The sequence below is a fragment of the Apium graveolens genome, chromosome 4 (assembly GCF_009905375.1).
Source record: "Apium graveolens cultivar Ventura chromosome 4, ASM990537v1, whole genome shotgun sequence".
Taxonomy (NCBI): domain Eukaryota; kingdom Viridiplantae; phylum Streptophyta; class Magnoliopsida; order Apiales; family Apiaceae; genus Apium; species Apium graveolens.
The window spans coordinates 90,299,978-90,315,300 of NC_133650.1; the positions used below are offsets into that span (position 1 = coordinate 90,299,978).

Consider the following 15,323-nt stretch of genomic DNA (forward strand, 5'->3'; position numbering starts at 1 on the left):
AGGATAAATGATTCCTGCATCCAGCCACTTCAGAATTTTTTTCTTCACCACTTCTTTCATGATAGGATTAAGTCTGCGCTCTTGCTCAATAGTCGGCTTACTACCCTCTTCTAGCAGAATCTTATGCATGCAGTATGAAGGGCTGATCCCTTTGATGTCTACTATAGTCCATCCGATAGCCGATTTGAATTCTCTCAAGATCCTTAAGAGCTTGTCCTCCTCACTACCTGAAAGGTCAGATGCAATAATAACAGGTAAAGTAGATGCATCACCTACAAAAGCATACCTCAAGTGTTCAGGCAATGGTTTAAGCTCCAAGGTAGGTGCTTCCTCAATTGATGGTTTGAGCTTTCCTTCAGCATTTTTGAGGTCAGAAGTACCAAGAGATTCAAATGGCATGTCTAGCTTTCGCCTCCAGGGAGAAATATTTAGATATTGTAATTGCTCATTACCATCCTCATCATCACTGTCAAAATCCCCCACTAAGGCCTTCTCTAATGCATCAGACATTAGCATATGATCAAGTTCTGAAGTAACCGCAGAATCAATCAAATCCACTTTTAAGCACTCCTCATCTTCTGTAGGGAATTTCATTGCTTTGAATACATTGAATGTCACATCCTGATCCTGCACCCGTATAGTAAGTTCACCTTTCTGCACATCTATCAAGGTACGGCCTGTAGCCAAGAAAGGTATTCCCAAGATTATGGGAATCTTCTTATCTTCCTCGAAATCTAGAATAACAAAGTCTGCAGGAAAGAAGAGCTTATCCACCTTTACTAGCACATCCTCCACTATGCCTCGTGGGTAAGTAATAGAACGATCAGCCAATTGTAGAGACATGTAGGTGGGCTTTGGATCAGGCAAATTCAACTTTTTAAAGATCGATAACGGCATCAGATTGATGCTTGCTCCCAAATCACAAAGGCACTTGTCAAAAGATAACTTGCCAATGGTGCAAGGAATGGTGAAGCTACCTGGATCTTTAAGCTTTGGAGGTAACTTTTGTTGCAGCACAACACTGCATTCTTCCGTTAGAGCAACGGTCTCAAGATCATCCAGTTTCATCTTCCTTGAAAGAATACTCTTCATAAATTTCGCATAACTAGGCATTTGCTCCAGAGCCTCAGCGAAAGGTATAATGATGTGAAGTTTCTTGAACACCTCCAGAAACTTACCGAACTGCTTATCCAGCTTTTGTTGTTGCAATCTCTTAGGGAAATATGGTGGAGGATAGAGCTGTTTCTCCCCTGTATTACCCTCAGGAGGAGTGTGTTCAACAGTAGTCTTTCTTGGTTCTGCCGCTTTCTCCTTTTGCTTAGCTTCTTCATCACCAGCTTCAGCTTCTCCTTCTTTTGCTTTTTCAGCATCAACAACTTTTCCAGACCTTAAGGTAATAGCCTTGACTTGCTCTTTAGCTTCCTTCCTGCCTGGCACTTCAGTATGACTGGGAAGTGTGCCAGGTTGACGATTGAGCACTGCATTGGCTATTTGACCGATTTGATTTTCCAAGGTCTTGATAGAATCCACCTGACTTTTGCACAACAGCTTAAGTTCCTCAAAATCAGCACTAGAGAGTGGAGCTGCACCTCCTTGTTGAGGATATGATTGCCTTCGAGCATAATGCTGTGTTTGCTGGAATCCAGGTGGATTGAACTGTTTACTTACGCCTTGCTGATATGGTTGCTGAATAGCATTCTGATTTTTACTCCAGCTGAAATTTGGATGATTTCTGTTGTTAGGATGATAAGTAGCTGGCACAGGCTGCTGTTGTCGCTGATAATTATTCACATACTGAACAGATTCGTTAACAAGAGAACACTGATCCGTAGCATGAGAACCTGTACAAAGCTCACAGACCATAGCTATCTGATTGACCCCATAGGTGGATAGAGAGTCGACCTTCATAGACATCGCTTGGAGCTGCGCTACAATAGCTGTAGCTGCATCGACTTCCAGAATAACTGCTACCTTCCCAGGTATCATCCTTTGAGTTGGGTTTTGATGCTCATTTGCAGCCATAGTCTCAATAAGATTATAAGCCTCAGTATAGCTTTTGGCCCACAAGGCGCCTCCAGCTACTGCATCGAGCATGGGCCGAGATTGGGCCCCCAAACCATTATAGAAACCAGTGATCACCATCCAATCAGGCATTCCATGATGTGGACACTTTCTCAACATCTCTTTGTAGCGCTCCCAAGCTTCGCACATAGATTCTGTAGGTTGCTGCGCAAACTGAGTAAGAGCACTCCTCATAGCAGCAGTCTTCGCCATTGGATAAAACTGCACCAGAAACTTTTGCGCAAGTTCTTGCCAAGTAGTGATAGACCCAGTTGGTTCAGAATATAACCAATCCTTAGCTTTATCCCTCACTGAGAATGGAAAAAGCCTCAGCTTGATAGCCTCATCAGTCACACCATTATATTTGAAAGTACTGCAGATCTCGACAAAATTCCTTATGTGCATGTTGGGGTCTTTAGTCGCAGCACCTCCGAAAGAAACAGAATTCTGCACCATCTGAATAGTGCCCGGCTTGATTTCAAAGGTGTTAGCCTGAATGGCCGGATGAAGAATGCTGGACTGAATGTCATCAATTTTAGGCCGAGAAAAGTCCATAAGAGCTGGATCTGCCGGAACTAAACGATCACCCATGCTTACTGGTTCTTTCTGCTCACTTCCTGAATCCGAATCTTCAAAATCTATCTTCTCCGGAATATCAAGAACTTCATCTGTCTCCTCAGACGTATCTAAAGTCCTCTTGCGAGTACGAGAATGAGTTTGCATAAACGCTCGCTACAGTACCTGAAACACAACAGGAAATAATAAGTAACATGTCTTAATCACTGAGTCCTAATGACCAATGATGGTAAGTACATAAACTAAACAAATACGTCGAGTCTCCGGCAGCGGCGCCAAAAACTTGTTAGGGCGAAAACACGCGCTAGTAACACACGCAAGTATACGCGTTCGCAAGTAATATAGAATACTTTCTAGTTCGTTCCCACAGAGACTCAGACTAATTATGTTCAATTAAACTCACTCACCAGTGTATGATTACTTCTCAATGTTAAGACAATAACACTTAGATTTGATTAACTAGTTATTAACTACAATTAACTACTAGAATTAAACACTTAATTAACACTTGAATTAACAATATTAAAACACTCATGAGATCACAACTTCATTACTACTTCCTTCAATAGCTATTGTTATTACCCTTAGCATGTAACAGTGATGATATTAATCGAATAACACGAAACTGATAAAAGCCAACTTTCATTGTACTAATACCATTCTACCAAGCATCCACAATTAAGATAGAAGTTGAATAGGCATCAATTATGTTGAGTCCCTATATGTCTACAGAAATTGACAACATAACGATTTAAGCACAAGTTATTCCTTTTGATTACACAGGGCAAGTAAAACAGTTAGAGTTACCCACTAATCATGCATACTCTTACATGAACCTATGCTAGCATGGCAAGTTCTAAATCTCAAGATCCACCGTCGCTTCACAAGAGATTAACACCCTATCTTATATCTTCGCGACACACATAAGACGAATACGCACAACCAATACTAGATATCATACAATCATCACACACTAAGGTATTAAATAACTAACTAAAGAATTCCATAGTAAATCCGTTACGACCCCATGATCACGATTAGCCCATAATATCACTCATCGTCATCATGGGTTAATATGAAAACATGATAATAACACACGAGAATAATATCTAAAACTACTTATATTAAACCAGAGTACGTCACAAGAGTAAATAGGTTCAAAGTAAAGAAAACTAGCATCCAACGTTACAACGAAATAAAGAATTACAAGAAAATATGCTTCCTCTTCGTTGCGGTGTTCTAAAACGGTCTTCTTCCTTATCTCCTTGCTCTTCGATTAATACTACGATCCAACCTTTGTGAAACGTCTCTGAAATCTACTTATATAGGAGTCTCATAAAGCCCAACTAACTCAGAAGTTGGAAGTCAAACAGAAATAGGAGTCTAAAATATTAATTCTGAAAATCTGACCCTGCGCGGCCGCTCAGCATTCTTGAGCGGGCGCTCAGCCCCCTTCTGGAAACTGATATGTTTTTCTTCCGTTTCTTCGCTGCAATCTGCTCCTATCTTCCCACTTGCAATGCTAAACACATGCTAAGGCTTATTATCGATGAATTCTCTCCCGAAATACAATTAATACCCTGAAATACACAAACACTAGAAAAACGCATCAAATACACAAAATACTTGATTTCAAGACACCAATTCAAGCTATTATAAGACGTTCTAAGTTGTATAAAATGCCACTTATCAAATACTCATACCCAACGGGTCGAGAATTCACAGGTGTATGTAGCTGTTGAAGTTGAGGATTCGTCCCTTGAGGAGCCGAGGGAATCGTCCCTTGAGGTTGAGGTTCAGTTGCCCCTACATGGGCTCCTCCTTGAGTGGCGGCATAGGTTGAATGCGGAGGTACCTTCACTGTTGACGAAATCGTTTGGGTCGTCCCCGCTGGTGTTCCTCCTTCAAGGGCGCTGCTTCCTCTCCGTGTTCTCGCCATAGTTGTTGTTGTGCCTTCCCACAAAAGGCGCCAAATATTATGGATTAAGAATTAGGGTCTATTAATTGCTGTATTTATTACTAAGGTTCGGGAGCTCAAGGTCTTTAATGGCTGCTCTCGTGTTTCGTAACCTAACTCTGCCTTTACGAGATGCCTACGTATCTCTGTAATCTAGAATCAAGCCAAAAAATGTAGTTCTTGATTGGTGGGGGTGAGACCCCTTATATAGGCGTTGGGAGTCCTTGAATTGGACTTGGGTTAGGAGACTTGGTGGGCAAGTCTCAGAATCAGAATGGACTTTGGAGTCCTAGGAAATAGGAAACTGATTCCTTATCCTATCAGGTCCCTTGGGGGCTAATCTATAAGGATTTATATCCTCATTGGGACTCATCTTAACAGTTGATTTCTCCTTTATTAATTAATTACGAAATTAATTAATATTCAGAGTTTTGGGCCCTTTCCAATTGGGTTTTGTTATTGGACAGTATCTGGTTTAATTAATTTCAACACCAATTATGTTCCTAGGCTATTGTTGGGCCCTTATCAAGGGTCTTGGGCCTATTCTAATGGGCTTAATTGCCAGCACAATGTTAATACAATTAATACGATATTAGTTACGTAATCAGGGTTTATTTTATTCCCTATCCTGTTGATGTGAACTAAAAATCAAATTTTAAATAAAACGTAAATCTTATTTTTTTAAAAAATACACATAGAATTATCAATAAAACTATATCGTTCAATCAGTAATATTGTCTTTTTCTAATATCTTTTATAGAATTACTGTTAATTAAGTAATCAACATGCTAAAATAATATTTTTTAAGGTCTCAACATAATGAAAACATTATATTTTTATCCTCAGTAAAATTATAATTTCGTTATAATAACATTTCCCTCCTAACTAGTGCTATCACTTTAAATAAATTTAAATGTTTTAAAAAGTTATGAACATATACGCCTACTAATATAATTATTATGAAGTCATACCATTTAAAATTTTAAATGAACAAAATTAAAAATTGAATTCAATTTTTTTTAAAAAAATTATACAATATTAAAAAAAATCTGTGCAATCCGTGCGTCGCATGGATTTTAAGCTAGTATTTATAAAGACAAAGATTATTTATATCTATGTGAGCCCTGTTGTAAAAAGCCGGAATCTGATTTATTATGTGGAGACACCGTCCAAGGTAATCGGGAATTAATTGAAAATGATTAATCGGGTTATTAATCAGAACTAATTTAATATTTTTTTATTTACAAATAATAATACATATAATTATTTTACTATTTTAATTATACATATATAATTTTTATAATTATTAAAAAAAATACATTTAAAATATGAAATATTATTAAAGTAAAAATAATTTTTAAGATCTAACATTTTGAGATTAAATATTAAGAAAGTTTATTATTTGATCAGTTAAAATAGTACTATAAATATGTATACGAGATTATTATTTTTCTCAAATTTTTTATAAATTTATATACACTTTTTTTTATGTTTCTAAATATTTATTCAAATTAACTGATTGATCCCTGGCTAATCGCCGACTTTGAGAAGAGTACGAAGCATAATTGTTTTCTACTATTTTTAATTCTTTTTTAAATAGCAGGAGAACATTATAGTTCAGAATTCAGATATTCAAAGAACGAGCCAATATTTAATTTCAGTCCTTACCCAATTACCCCCAATCTCTCTCTCCCTCAAAACCCTAACAATGGCAGCAGCGACAATCAGTTTGCGCAAGGGCAACACGCGTCTCCCACCAGAAGTAAATCGCGTTCTCTACGTTCGCAATCTCCCCTTCAACATCACCAGCGAAGAGATGTACGATATTTTCGGTAAGTACGGCGCTATTCGTCAGATTCGTCTTGGTAACGGTAAGGACACACGTGGCACTGCCTTTGTTGTTTACGAAGATATTTACGATGCCAAGACTGCTGTTGATCATCTCTCCGGGTTTAATGTGGCTAATAGGTACTTGATTGTGTTGTATTATCAGCAGGCTAAGATGAGTAAGAAGTTTGATCATAAGAAAAAGGAGGATGAGATTACCAAGTTGCAGGAGAAGTACGGTGTTTCGACTAAAGATTAGGGTTGTTTCGTGTTTTCGAGATGTATTCGATTATGTATTTTACTGTTATAAATTGTTTTTTTTTAACTAAGGATTCGTTATTTCCGACTTGTGTATTGGTATGTTTAACTCATATGGATTAGTTTCTTTTGCGATTTAGACATTGATGTTTATTTGCTATGCTACTTACATGAATTGTGTTCTAATGAATTGGTTATCAGTTCCTGTCAATTTTTAGGGGAATGTAGTTATATATTTGCGTTGTTCTGAGTTTTTGACCTTTCATAATGGGGTGTGTATTCACTTGGTATGTTTAACATTGTTCTACTGCTATATGGTGTGTTTTTCTTGTTTTGATTGGATTTTGGGAGCAAAGTTTTTTTTTTTTTGGGGGGGGGGGTCAATGTTTATAGGACAATGTTACATTTCCATTTGAGATGTCAGCCTACATTACATGGTCAAAGAAGCAACTTGCCGTTCCCACGTTCTTGTGCACACAAAAACAATTATCTATTTGCTCGAGAACAACAATGGGGAACCTCGAGAACCAATTTGTTAGATGATCATAGGCTTGAGCTTTAATTTATGCAGGAAACCTACTTGAGGTTTGTCCTGCTTTGAATTTTGATGATTTTAAACTAGTTGAGGTTTGTGCTACTTCCCTGTTTCTCTAATAGGTTATTTGATGTATGGAATGCAGTTTGAGATAATATACTTGTTAGCCTAAAGAACCACACGTGGCCATTCCCAACCAGATATGTTCGTTCGGTCATTTAGCTCTAATTGTTTCGTTACGTTATTGGAATGGAGGCTAACAGGGATTCAAGTAGTTAAAAAGATATGCACCTTGTGTGACCATTGTATTTCCTCCAGGGTTTGATGACAACTGATGTTTCTGGTTTGCTATGTATGCAATTCCAGTACTTATTATGACAGACACTGGTAAAGAAATTAAAATTTGTACTAAGTTTTGCACCGCTTATTTCCCGGAATTTATAAGTAGGCAAGTGACATGGTGATTTGTATATATAGGTATAATGTGATTTGTTTGAGATTAATTGTAATTTTTCAATTTTTTTGAGAATAATTGTATTTTTTCGTACTTTCAGCTTTTACCATTTTTATCAGCATTTGTTTCCCTTTCGCCTTTAGTCACATATTTTTTAAGTAACACCGACCTTTCCAACATTAAAGGGTTTTAATATTAGCTATATAGCAATGACAAGGATTTTTTTTTCCTCCTTTCTATTTAGCTCCGCTGTGTAATGTAGCTTGCTATCTTTCGACTGTAAAAAAATCAGCCTGTCTTGGGTTACCAACTGGGTATGTACAGTTAAACATTGTCAAAAAGTTTTTATTTGTATAATATGCCTCTGTTTCTAATTTCACTTAATTTGAAATTTTTTAAAAAATATATTAGGTTTATAGCTTGGGTGGGTATAATACTGATGATTTTATCAGCTATTGGAGGGCTAAGGCAGATCATAAGTAGGGAAAGACCTATGAATTTTTCTCACAAGTCTGTCTTTGGGAATCAAAATTCAGGCAGTGTCATGCAAGTTGCAACTGCTCAAAATAAATTTAAATAGACCGTTCTACAGATAATATTCACCAGAAAATCATAACTGAGTTTCTAGCAAGAGTAGAGGAGCTGGGAAGGTTTTGTGGGTTTGAAGCATAAAGAGTAGATGTTTGGCAGGCCATTGTCTATATTAAAGGAACACATTAATTATGCAGGTCTCTGGTATCCTGTCTACAGATGAACCTACGATCAGAAAATCATACAAGAATACAATTGGTACCAATAAATATTATAGAGAAGACCTGCACAAAATACTAATAAACTGCTTACCGGAAATCAGATGTTAACATTCACTCATGAATGATTACTCCCATGAAGTGCCTATTTACTCATCTGCAGGTTCACAACCACAATCTAGTTCAACCTCATACCAGAAGCTGTAGCACATGTTGTATATGGAAAGATGTTTTCTACATTAATACCATATGTGAAACGAGTCTGATTCAAAATCTATTGCACAAATACTAAAATACAAGAATTACATTGTACTGCCTTCATGTTCTCAGATTTGATATCCAGGAAAAGTCTAGAAAGAATAGTTGGTATCTCCAGCGATATAGATTTGTAAATAACCCAATGGGTGGTGTTCTGCAATATACAATGTCATATCTTGTTCAGTAAGGAGCTACGGCTAATCAATGCACTGACAGAAGGATTGATTACCTTAATTATGAAAGTACTGAAGTCCTGATGCAGCTGTCAAAGAAAAGCCTGTTGGCATCTTCTGTACAAGTTTGTCATCGATCGGTCATCACCAACAAAGGGAAAGGTATATATTTTATAAAATGTGTTGTGGTTTGGACAACAAAATGTCATTCAATATTTTTCTGTTCTGCAATAATAATAATTTTTGATTTTTGATTTCACATTCTGACAGGCTTAGATTATCATCTTGTGATGCATACGAATACCAAATTACCATCAGTGTACTCAAGGAAACAATTTAGGGGCAAAGGAGTAAAAGTGTAAGGCAACTCAGGAACAAAAGAGGTAAATGTATAAAAAGAAAAGGAGAGTGAAGTCAAAGGTGGAGTCCAAGGGTAAAGAAGGAAATTCAGTAGGAAAAAAAGGAGGGACAACTCATATATGCACAAGCAAGCTGCTAGGGTTTCCCATCAGATATTTTGTAATTGTTATTTTCGTATTATTGGAGAGACTGGCCTCTCGAATGCCCAGATCTATCTCTCTTTAATTCAGTAGTCACTTGGTGTGAATCGTTGTTTTGATTGAATGAGAAGTGAGAACAGTTTGTTTCATTATTTATCATATTGATTCCATTACAAAGTGGTATCAGAGCAGTAGATCTGATGGGTCCTCCGGCGACGACGCAACGATTAGACTTGATTGAGCAGAAGGTAATGGAATTGGAGGAATCGATGAAAGGGATGGTGACGAAAACGGTGGAGGCAGCGATGGACGCTATGCGTTACTCAGTAACAGAGGTTTTAATGGATGGGCAAGGTCAGGCAACGAAGAAATTGGGAGTTGAGATCGAAGCCATGATGGGTAAACTTGAAGGAAGAATAAATCGAAGTCGAGAATATCACGAAAGCCTAATTAATTCTATGAGGAATGAACAATTGAAGTTTCAAGCGGAGATGAGATCTACAATGACCGGGCTACATACGACGCAATGGGTGGTACCTGAAAGGGCAGAGACGAGTGTGGACCATCATGGGTTGTGCACATGTAGCCTTGGGTCAACATTGGCAGGCATAGAGGACCTGGAAAAGGGCTTTAGTGGTAAAATCTATACAACTGGTGGTACAAATGGGGGTGGATACCACGGTGTTTCAGGTGGGGGTACGGCTGATGGGAGTATGGCTAACTGGCGATATAGAAAGCTTGACATGCCGGTGTTCGATGGGAGTGATCCGGATGGTTGGGTGTTGCGAGTGGAGCGGTATTTTAATTTCTATAAGTTAACGGAAGAAGAGATGCTAGATGCAGCGGCAGTGGCCATGAAGGAAGATGCTCTCAGATGGTACCAGTGGGAAAATAAGCGGCATCCTATACGGCGTTGGGCCGATCTCAAGCTGTTTGTTATATGACAGTTTCGTTCAATGAATGGTGGTTCGTTATACGAACAATGGCTGGCTACGGTTCAAACCACGACCGTAAATGAATATCGCCGTAAGTTCATTGAAACTGCGGCGCCTTTGGATCGAGTCTCGGAGGATATGTTACTTGGGCACTTTGTCAATGGCTTGAAGAAGGAAATTAAAGCAGAAATTCGGATCATGAACCCCATAAGCCTAGAACACGCCATGGAACTTGCAGTTCGTGTGGAAGAGAAATAAAGGATTGTTAATTACAGAAAGCCAGGCTTAAGCACAATTAAAACAGGGAGTTACTCGGTGTATAGCAAGGGGGCTTCAACTGTGGGTCCATATTCTATGAGTGTGCCAACCAGCCCTCCTATTTCGCGTAACTGGGGAACTCACTCTCCTGAATCACAAGCTTCTATACGTTCTTCCTTATCTACGGTGACAACAGCTCAGAATGGGGGAGATATTAGGCGTTTAACCGAGAAGGAATTGCAGGAAAAAAGGGCTAAGGGACTCTGTTACAGGTGTGATGCGAAGTGGGTAATCGGGCATAGATGTAAGAAAAAAAAATTGAGTGTCATGCTTATTGCAGAGGAGGAAGGTGAAATTGATTGTGATGACACTGAGGTACCACCGTCGCCTACAGAAGAAATAATTACTGAAGTCTCTCTAAATTCTGTTATTGGTCTTTCAAATCCCAAGACAATGAAGCTGCGGGGATTAATTGAGGAGCAGGATGTAGTTATTATGATAGACCCCGGTGCTACGCATAATTTCATATCGCTTAGAATCGTGGCTGCTGCTCACTTACCAGTAGTAGAGGCTGGAAGTTTCGGAGTATCTCTTGGAAATGGTGATGCTATAAAGGGCGAAGGGATTTGTAAAGGGGTGAGGGTGCATCTGGACGGAGGGATGGAGGTAGTGGATGATTTTTTGCCTTTGAAATTGGGCAGTTCTGATGTGATTTTGGGGATACAATGGCTGGAGAAGTTAGGTATGGTATTGACGAATTGGAAAACATAGGTGATGAAATTTGAAGTACGGGGAGAACCAATAACATTGGTAGGGGACCCTTCACTAGTAAGATCGCAAATATCCTTGAAGACAATGCGTAGGGTTTTACGCAAGGATAATGAAGGCTACTTGGTAGAGTGTAATGTAATGGAAGGAAAGGATGTAGGGGCTGATGTAATCAGTGGGAAAGCTAGAGAAATCCCAGAATTCATCACTGGGGTTTTATAACAAAATGCAGTGGTGTTTGAGAGTCCAGTTGGGTAACCACCTATACGAGGGCATGAACATGCCATTATTCTCAAGGAAGGTAGCGATCCCGTAGGGGTACGTCCCTATCAATACCCCCAAAGTCAGAAAGACGAGATCGAGCGACTGATACATGAGATGTTGGAAGCTGGGTTGATCAAACCCTCCACAAGCCCATTCTCAAGTCCAGTGTTGTTGGTTAAAAAAAAGGACGGTTCGTGGAGATTTTGTGTGGACTACCGGGCTTTAAATAAGGAGACGGTACCTGAAAAATACCCAATTCCGGTGATTGAAGAGCTGTTGGATGAATTGCACGGGGCAGTGGTTTTCTCAAAGTTGGATTTAAGAGCCGGGTACCACCAAATTCTAGTGCGACCCTAGGACACTCACAAGACGGTGTTCCGGACTCATGATGGCCATTACGAATTCCTCGTAATGCCATTTGGTTTGATGAATGCACCAGCAACATTCCAGTCGCTAATGAATGATATATTTCATCCGTATTTGAGGAGATTCGTACTGGTGTTCTTCGACGATATTTTGGTATATAGTGGGAGTCACGAAGAACACTTGGAGCATCTTAAAACAGTGCTGAGTACTCTGGCCAGGAACTCCTTATATGCAAATTTAAAGAAGTGCGAGTTTGGAAAATATGTCATTGGGTATCTAGGCCACGTAATTTCCAAAGACGGGGTCGAAGTAGACCAAGACAAAGTCACAACAATGTTAGATTGGCCTCTTCCAAAGAACCTACGTGATTTGAGGGGATTTTTGGGTCTCACGGGCTATTATCGGAAGTTTGTTGCTAGGTATGCTCTTATTGCAAGACCCCTCACCGAGCAATTAAAGAAAGACAATTTTGGTTGGACGGAGGCTGCAACACACGCATTTGAACAGCTTAAACAAGCCATGGCTAATCCCCCGGTGCTAGCAATGCCCGATTTCCAGCAAACTTTTGTTATAGAGGTTGATGCTTTCGGGTTCAGAATTGGGGCAGTGCTTATGCAAAATAACAGGCCAGTTGCTTATTTTAGTAAATTGTTGGGTATTCGGGCACAACAAAAATCAGTATACGAAAAGGAATTGATTGCAATATGCCTAGCTGTTCAAAAATGTAAGTCGTATTTGTTGGGAAGGCATTTTATTGTCCGATCAGATCAACAGAGTTTAAAGTTCTTGACGCAACTAAAGGAGGTAAATTCAGATTATCAAAAATGGGTGACAAAGTTGTTGGGATTCGATTTCGAAATACAATTTAAACCTGGTACGGCTAATAGAGTAGCAAACGCGCTCTCAAGAAAACAAACAGGGGACATCGTGCTTAATACTCTATTATCCACACCTCGAGTATCTTGGGACATTCTAGACAAAGAGCTGAAGGCAAACCCCATTATCAAAAGAATTATTGCAGATTTGTCAGATGGCAACCCCGTGCACAATGGGTTCAGTTTGGTTGAGAATAGAGTTATTTATAAAGGGCATACTGTTATTCCACATCAATCAGTATTTAAGCCTGTATTGTTGAAGGAATACCACGATTCAGTAGTTAGAGGACACTCAGGGGAACTAAAGACTTATCTACGGCATGCTACAGACTGGTACTGGGCTGGTATGTGAAGAGATGTAGCAGAGTATGTGCAGAGATGTGTCATCTGTCAGCAGCAAAAGGTCTCTCAGCAACTACCAGCTGGGTTACTACAACCATTAAACATTCCCACGAAGGTCTGGGAGGACATTTCGATGGACTTCGTGGAAGGCCTTCCAATGTCTAAAGGGGTGAATTCGATTTTTGTCGTGGTAGACAGATTCTCCAAATATGTGCACTTCATAGGCCTGAGGCACCCATTTGATGCTTTTACTGTTGCTGATATTTTCATCCGGGAGATAGTGCGACTTCACGGCTTTCCACCCTCTATAGTCTCAGACAGAGACCGCATTTTCCTTAGTACCTTCTGCAAAGAGATTTTTAAATTACATGGCACGGAACTTAAGAAAAGTACGTCATATCACCCACAAACGGATGGACAAACTGAAATCGTCAACAAGGGGTTGGAGACGTACCTTCGTTGTTTTGTCGGGATTAAACCCACCTCTTGGGCAAAGTGGCCTCCATGGGCTGAGTTTTCGTATAACACATCACCACATTGTGCTACTAAATTGAGTCCCTTTAAAGTCTTGTATGGGAGAGACCCGCCTCACGTAATGCGGGTTGGTGCAAGGCAAACACCAGTTCATAGCATTGATGAAATGCTCCAGGAACGTGACGCCCTACTGGATGAGTTGCATTTCAATTTGGTAAAGTCACAACAGTTGATGAAAGCTGCTGCTGATGGTAAACGGCGCGATGACTCATTTGAGGTGGATGAGTTGGTATACCTAAAGCTGCAACCGTATCGACAGAAATCTATTGCGAGGAGGCCTTTCGAGAAACTTGCAGCCAGATTTTATGGCCCTTTTCGTATTCTGCAGAAAATAGGTAAGGTTGCTTATAAACTGGAGCTACCAAATGACACCAAGATTCACCCGGTGTTTCATATTTCCCAATTAAAGAGGTCTGTTGGGTCCACACCCCATTCAGTTTCGTTGTCACCCCAGTTGAAGGCTAACTTGGAGTTAGTAGTGGAGCCCGAGGAGCTGCTAGAAGTGAGACAAATCAAGGGGGCTCATCAACCAAACTGGAAGTTCTCATTAAATGGAAGGGAGTTCCCTTATTTGAGGCTACATGGGAGGATGTAACTACCATCAACAATCAGTTCCCCGCCTTAGTGTACTCAAGGAAACAATTCAGGGGCAAAGGAGTAAAAGTATAAGGCAACTCAGGGACAAAAGAGGTAAAGGTATAAAAAGAAAAGGTGAGTGAAGTCAAAGGTGGAGTCCAAGGGTAAAGAAGGAAATTCAGTAGGAAAGAAAGGAGGGACAACTCATATATGCACAAGCAAGCTGCTAGGGTTTCCCATCAGATATTTTGTAATTGTTATTTTCGTATTATTGGAGAGACTGGCCTCTCGAATGCCCAGATCTATCTCTCTTTAATTCAGTAGTCACTTGGTGTGAATCGTTGTTTTGATTGAATGAGAAGTGAGAACAGTTTGTTTCATTGTTTATCATATTGATTCCATTACACATCTACGTCCTTCATGAATGCTTATGATGAGATATCTAGTTTAGTTCGTACAGCAGAATAATAGATGTTTAGAACCGTAGTACATTTCATTATTGAGAATCAAGTTCTGTTGCACTGTTTTCTCTGCATAAATATTAAATTATAATTTTTGAAGGGTTTGATTCTCCCAACTTATTGGCAAGAGGATCATATTCATATACTGTATCAAAAATAAAATAAAATCAGGGTGCAAGGAGTATGTTAAGAGGCTAAAAGTAAGGTATATCCAGATGAAGAGTGCATATGATAAGATTGAAGTCTTCCACATATATGTATCGAAAAATGCAAATGAAAATGTCATAGAAGCTATGCCATGTCTGGTCTGCATCCTCTATTAGGTAGGACGCTAGATGCAGACAAGATTTCAAATTGTGTATTCCATGGTGGTTATGAACATATGATGGATATTATACATCAAAATTGCAGACATGACAGGAGAGGTTCACGGCAAGAACAAGGCGATACGTCAAGACGGGAACACGAGGAAGTTATCCTGAATAACATCAGCAAAAGAAGCAGACATTTGAGAGTAGGACTCAGTCCAACTAATTCAGAATAACAGGGAGAAAAAATAGGTAAGCTTATCTCCATTACCAACAACCACAATTTGA

At 39.3% G+C, this 15,323-nt stretch overlaps 1 protein-coding gene and 1 non-coding gene across 2 annotated transcripts; both read left to right on the forward strand.

Annotated features, from left to right (window-relative positions):
- Positions 1-2,152: 2,152 nt before the first annotated feature.
- LOC141722255 (small nucleolar RNA R71) lies at positions 2,153-2,259 on the forward strand. The gene has a single exon (XR_012575275.1). It is a non-coding gene; the product is annotated as a small nucleolar RNA R71 (small nucleolar RNA).
- A 3,941-nt stretch (positions 2,260-6,200) lies between these two features.
- LOC141718243 (splicing factor 3B subunit 6-like protein) lies at positions 6,201-6,837 on the forward strand. Its single transcript, XM_074520622.1, has one exon. The coding sequence runs from the start codon at positions 6,303-6,305 to the stop codon at positions 6,678-6,680; it is 378 nt and encodes a 125-aa protein (XP_074376723.1). The 5' UTR covers positions 6,201-6,302; the 3' UTR covers positions 6,681-6,837.
- The last annotated feature ends 8,486 nt before the right edge of the window (positions 6,838-15,323 follow it).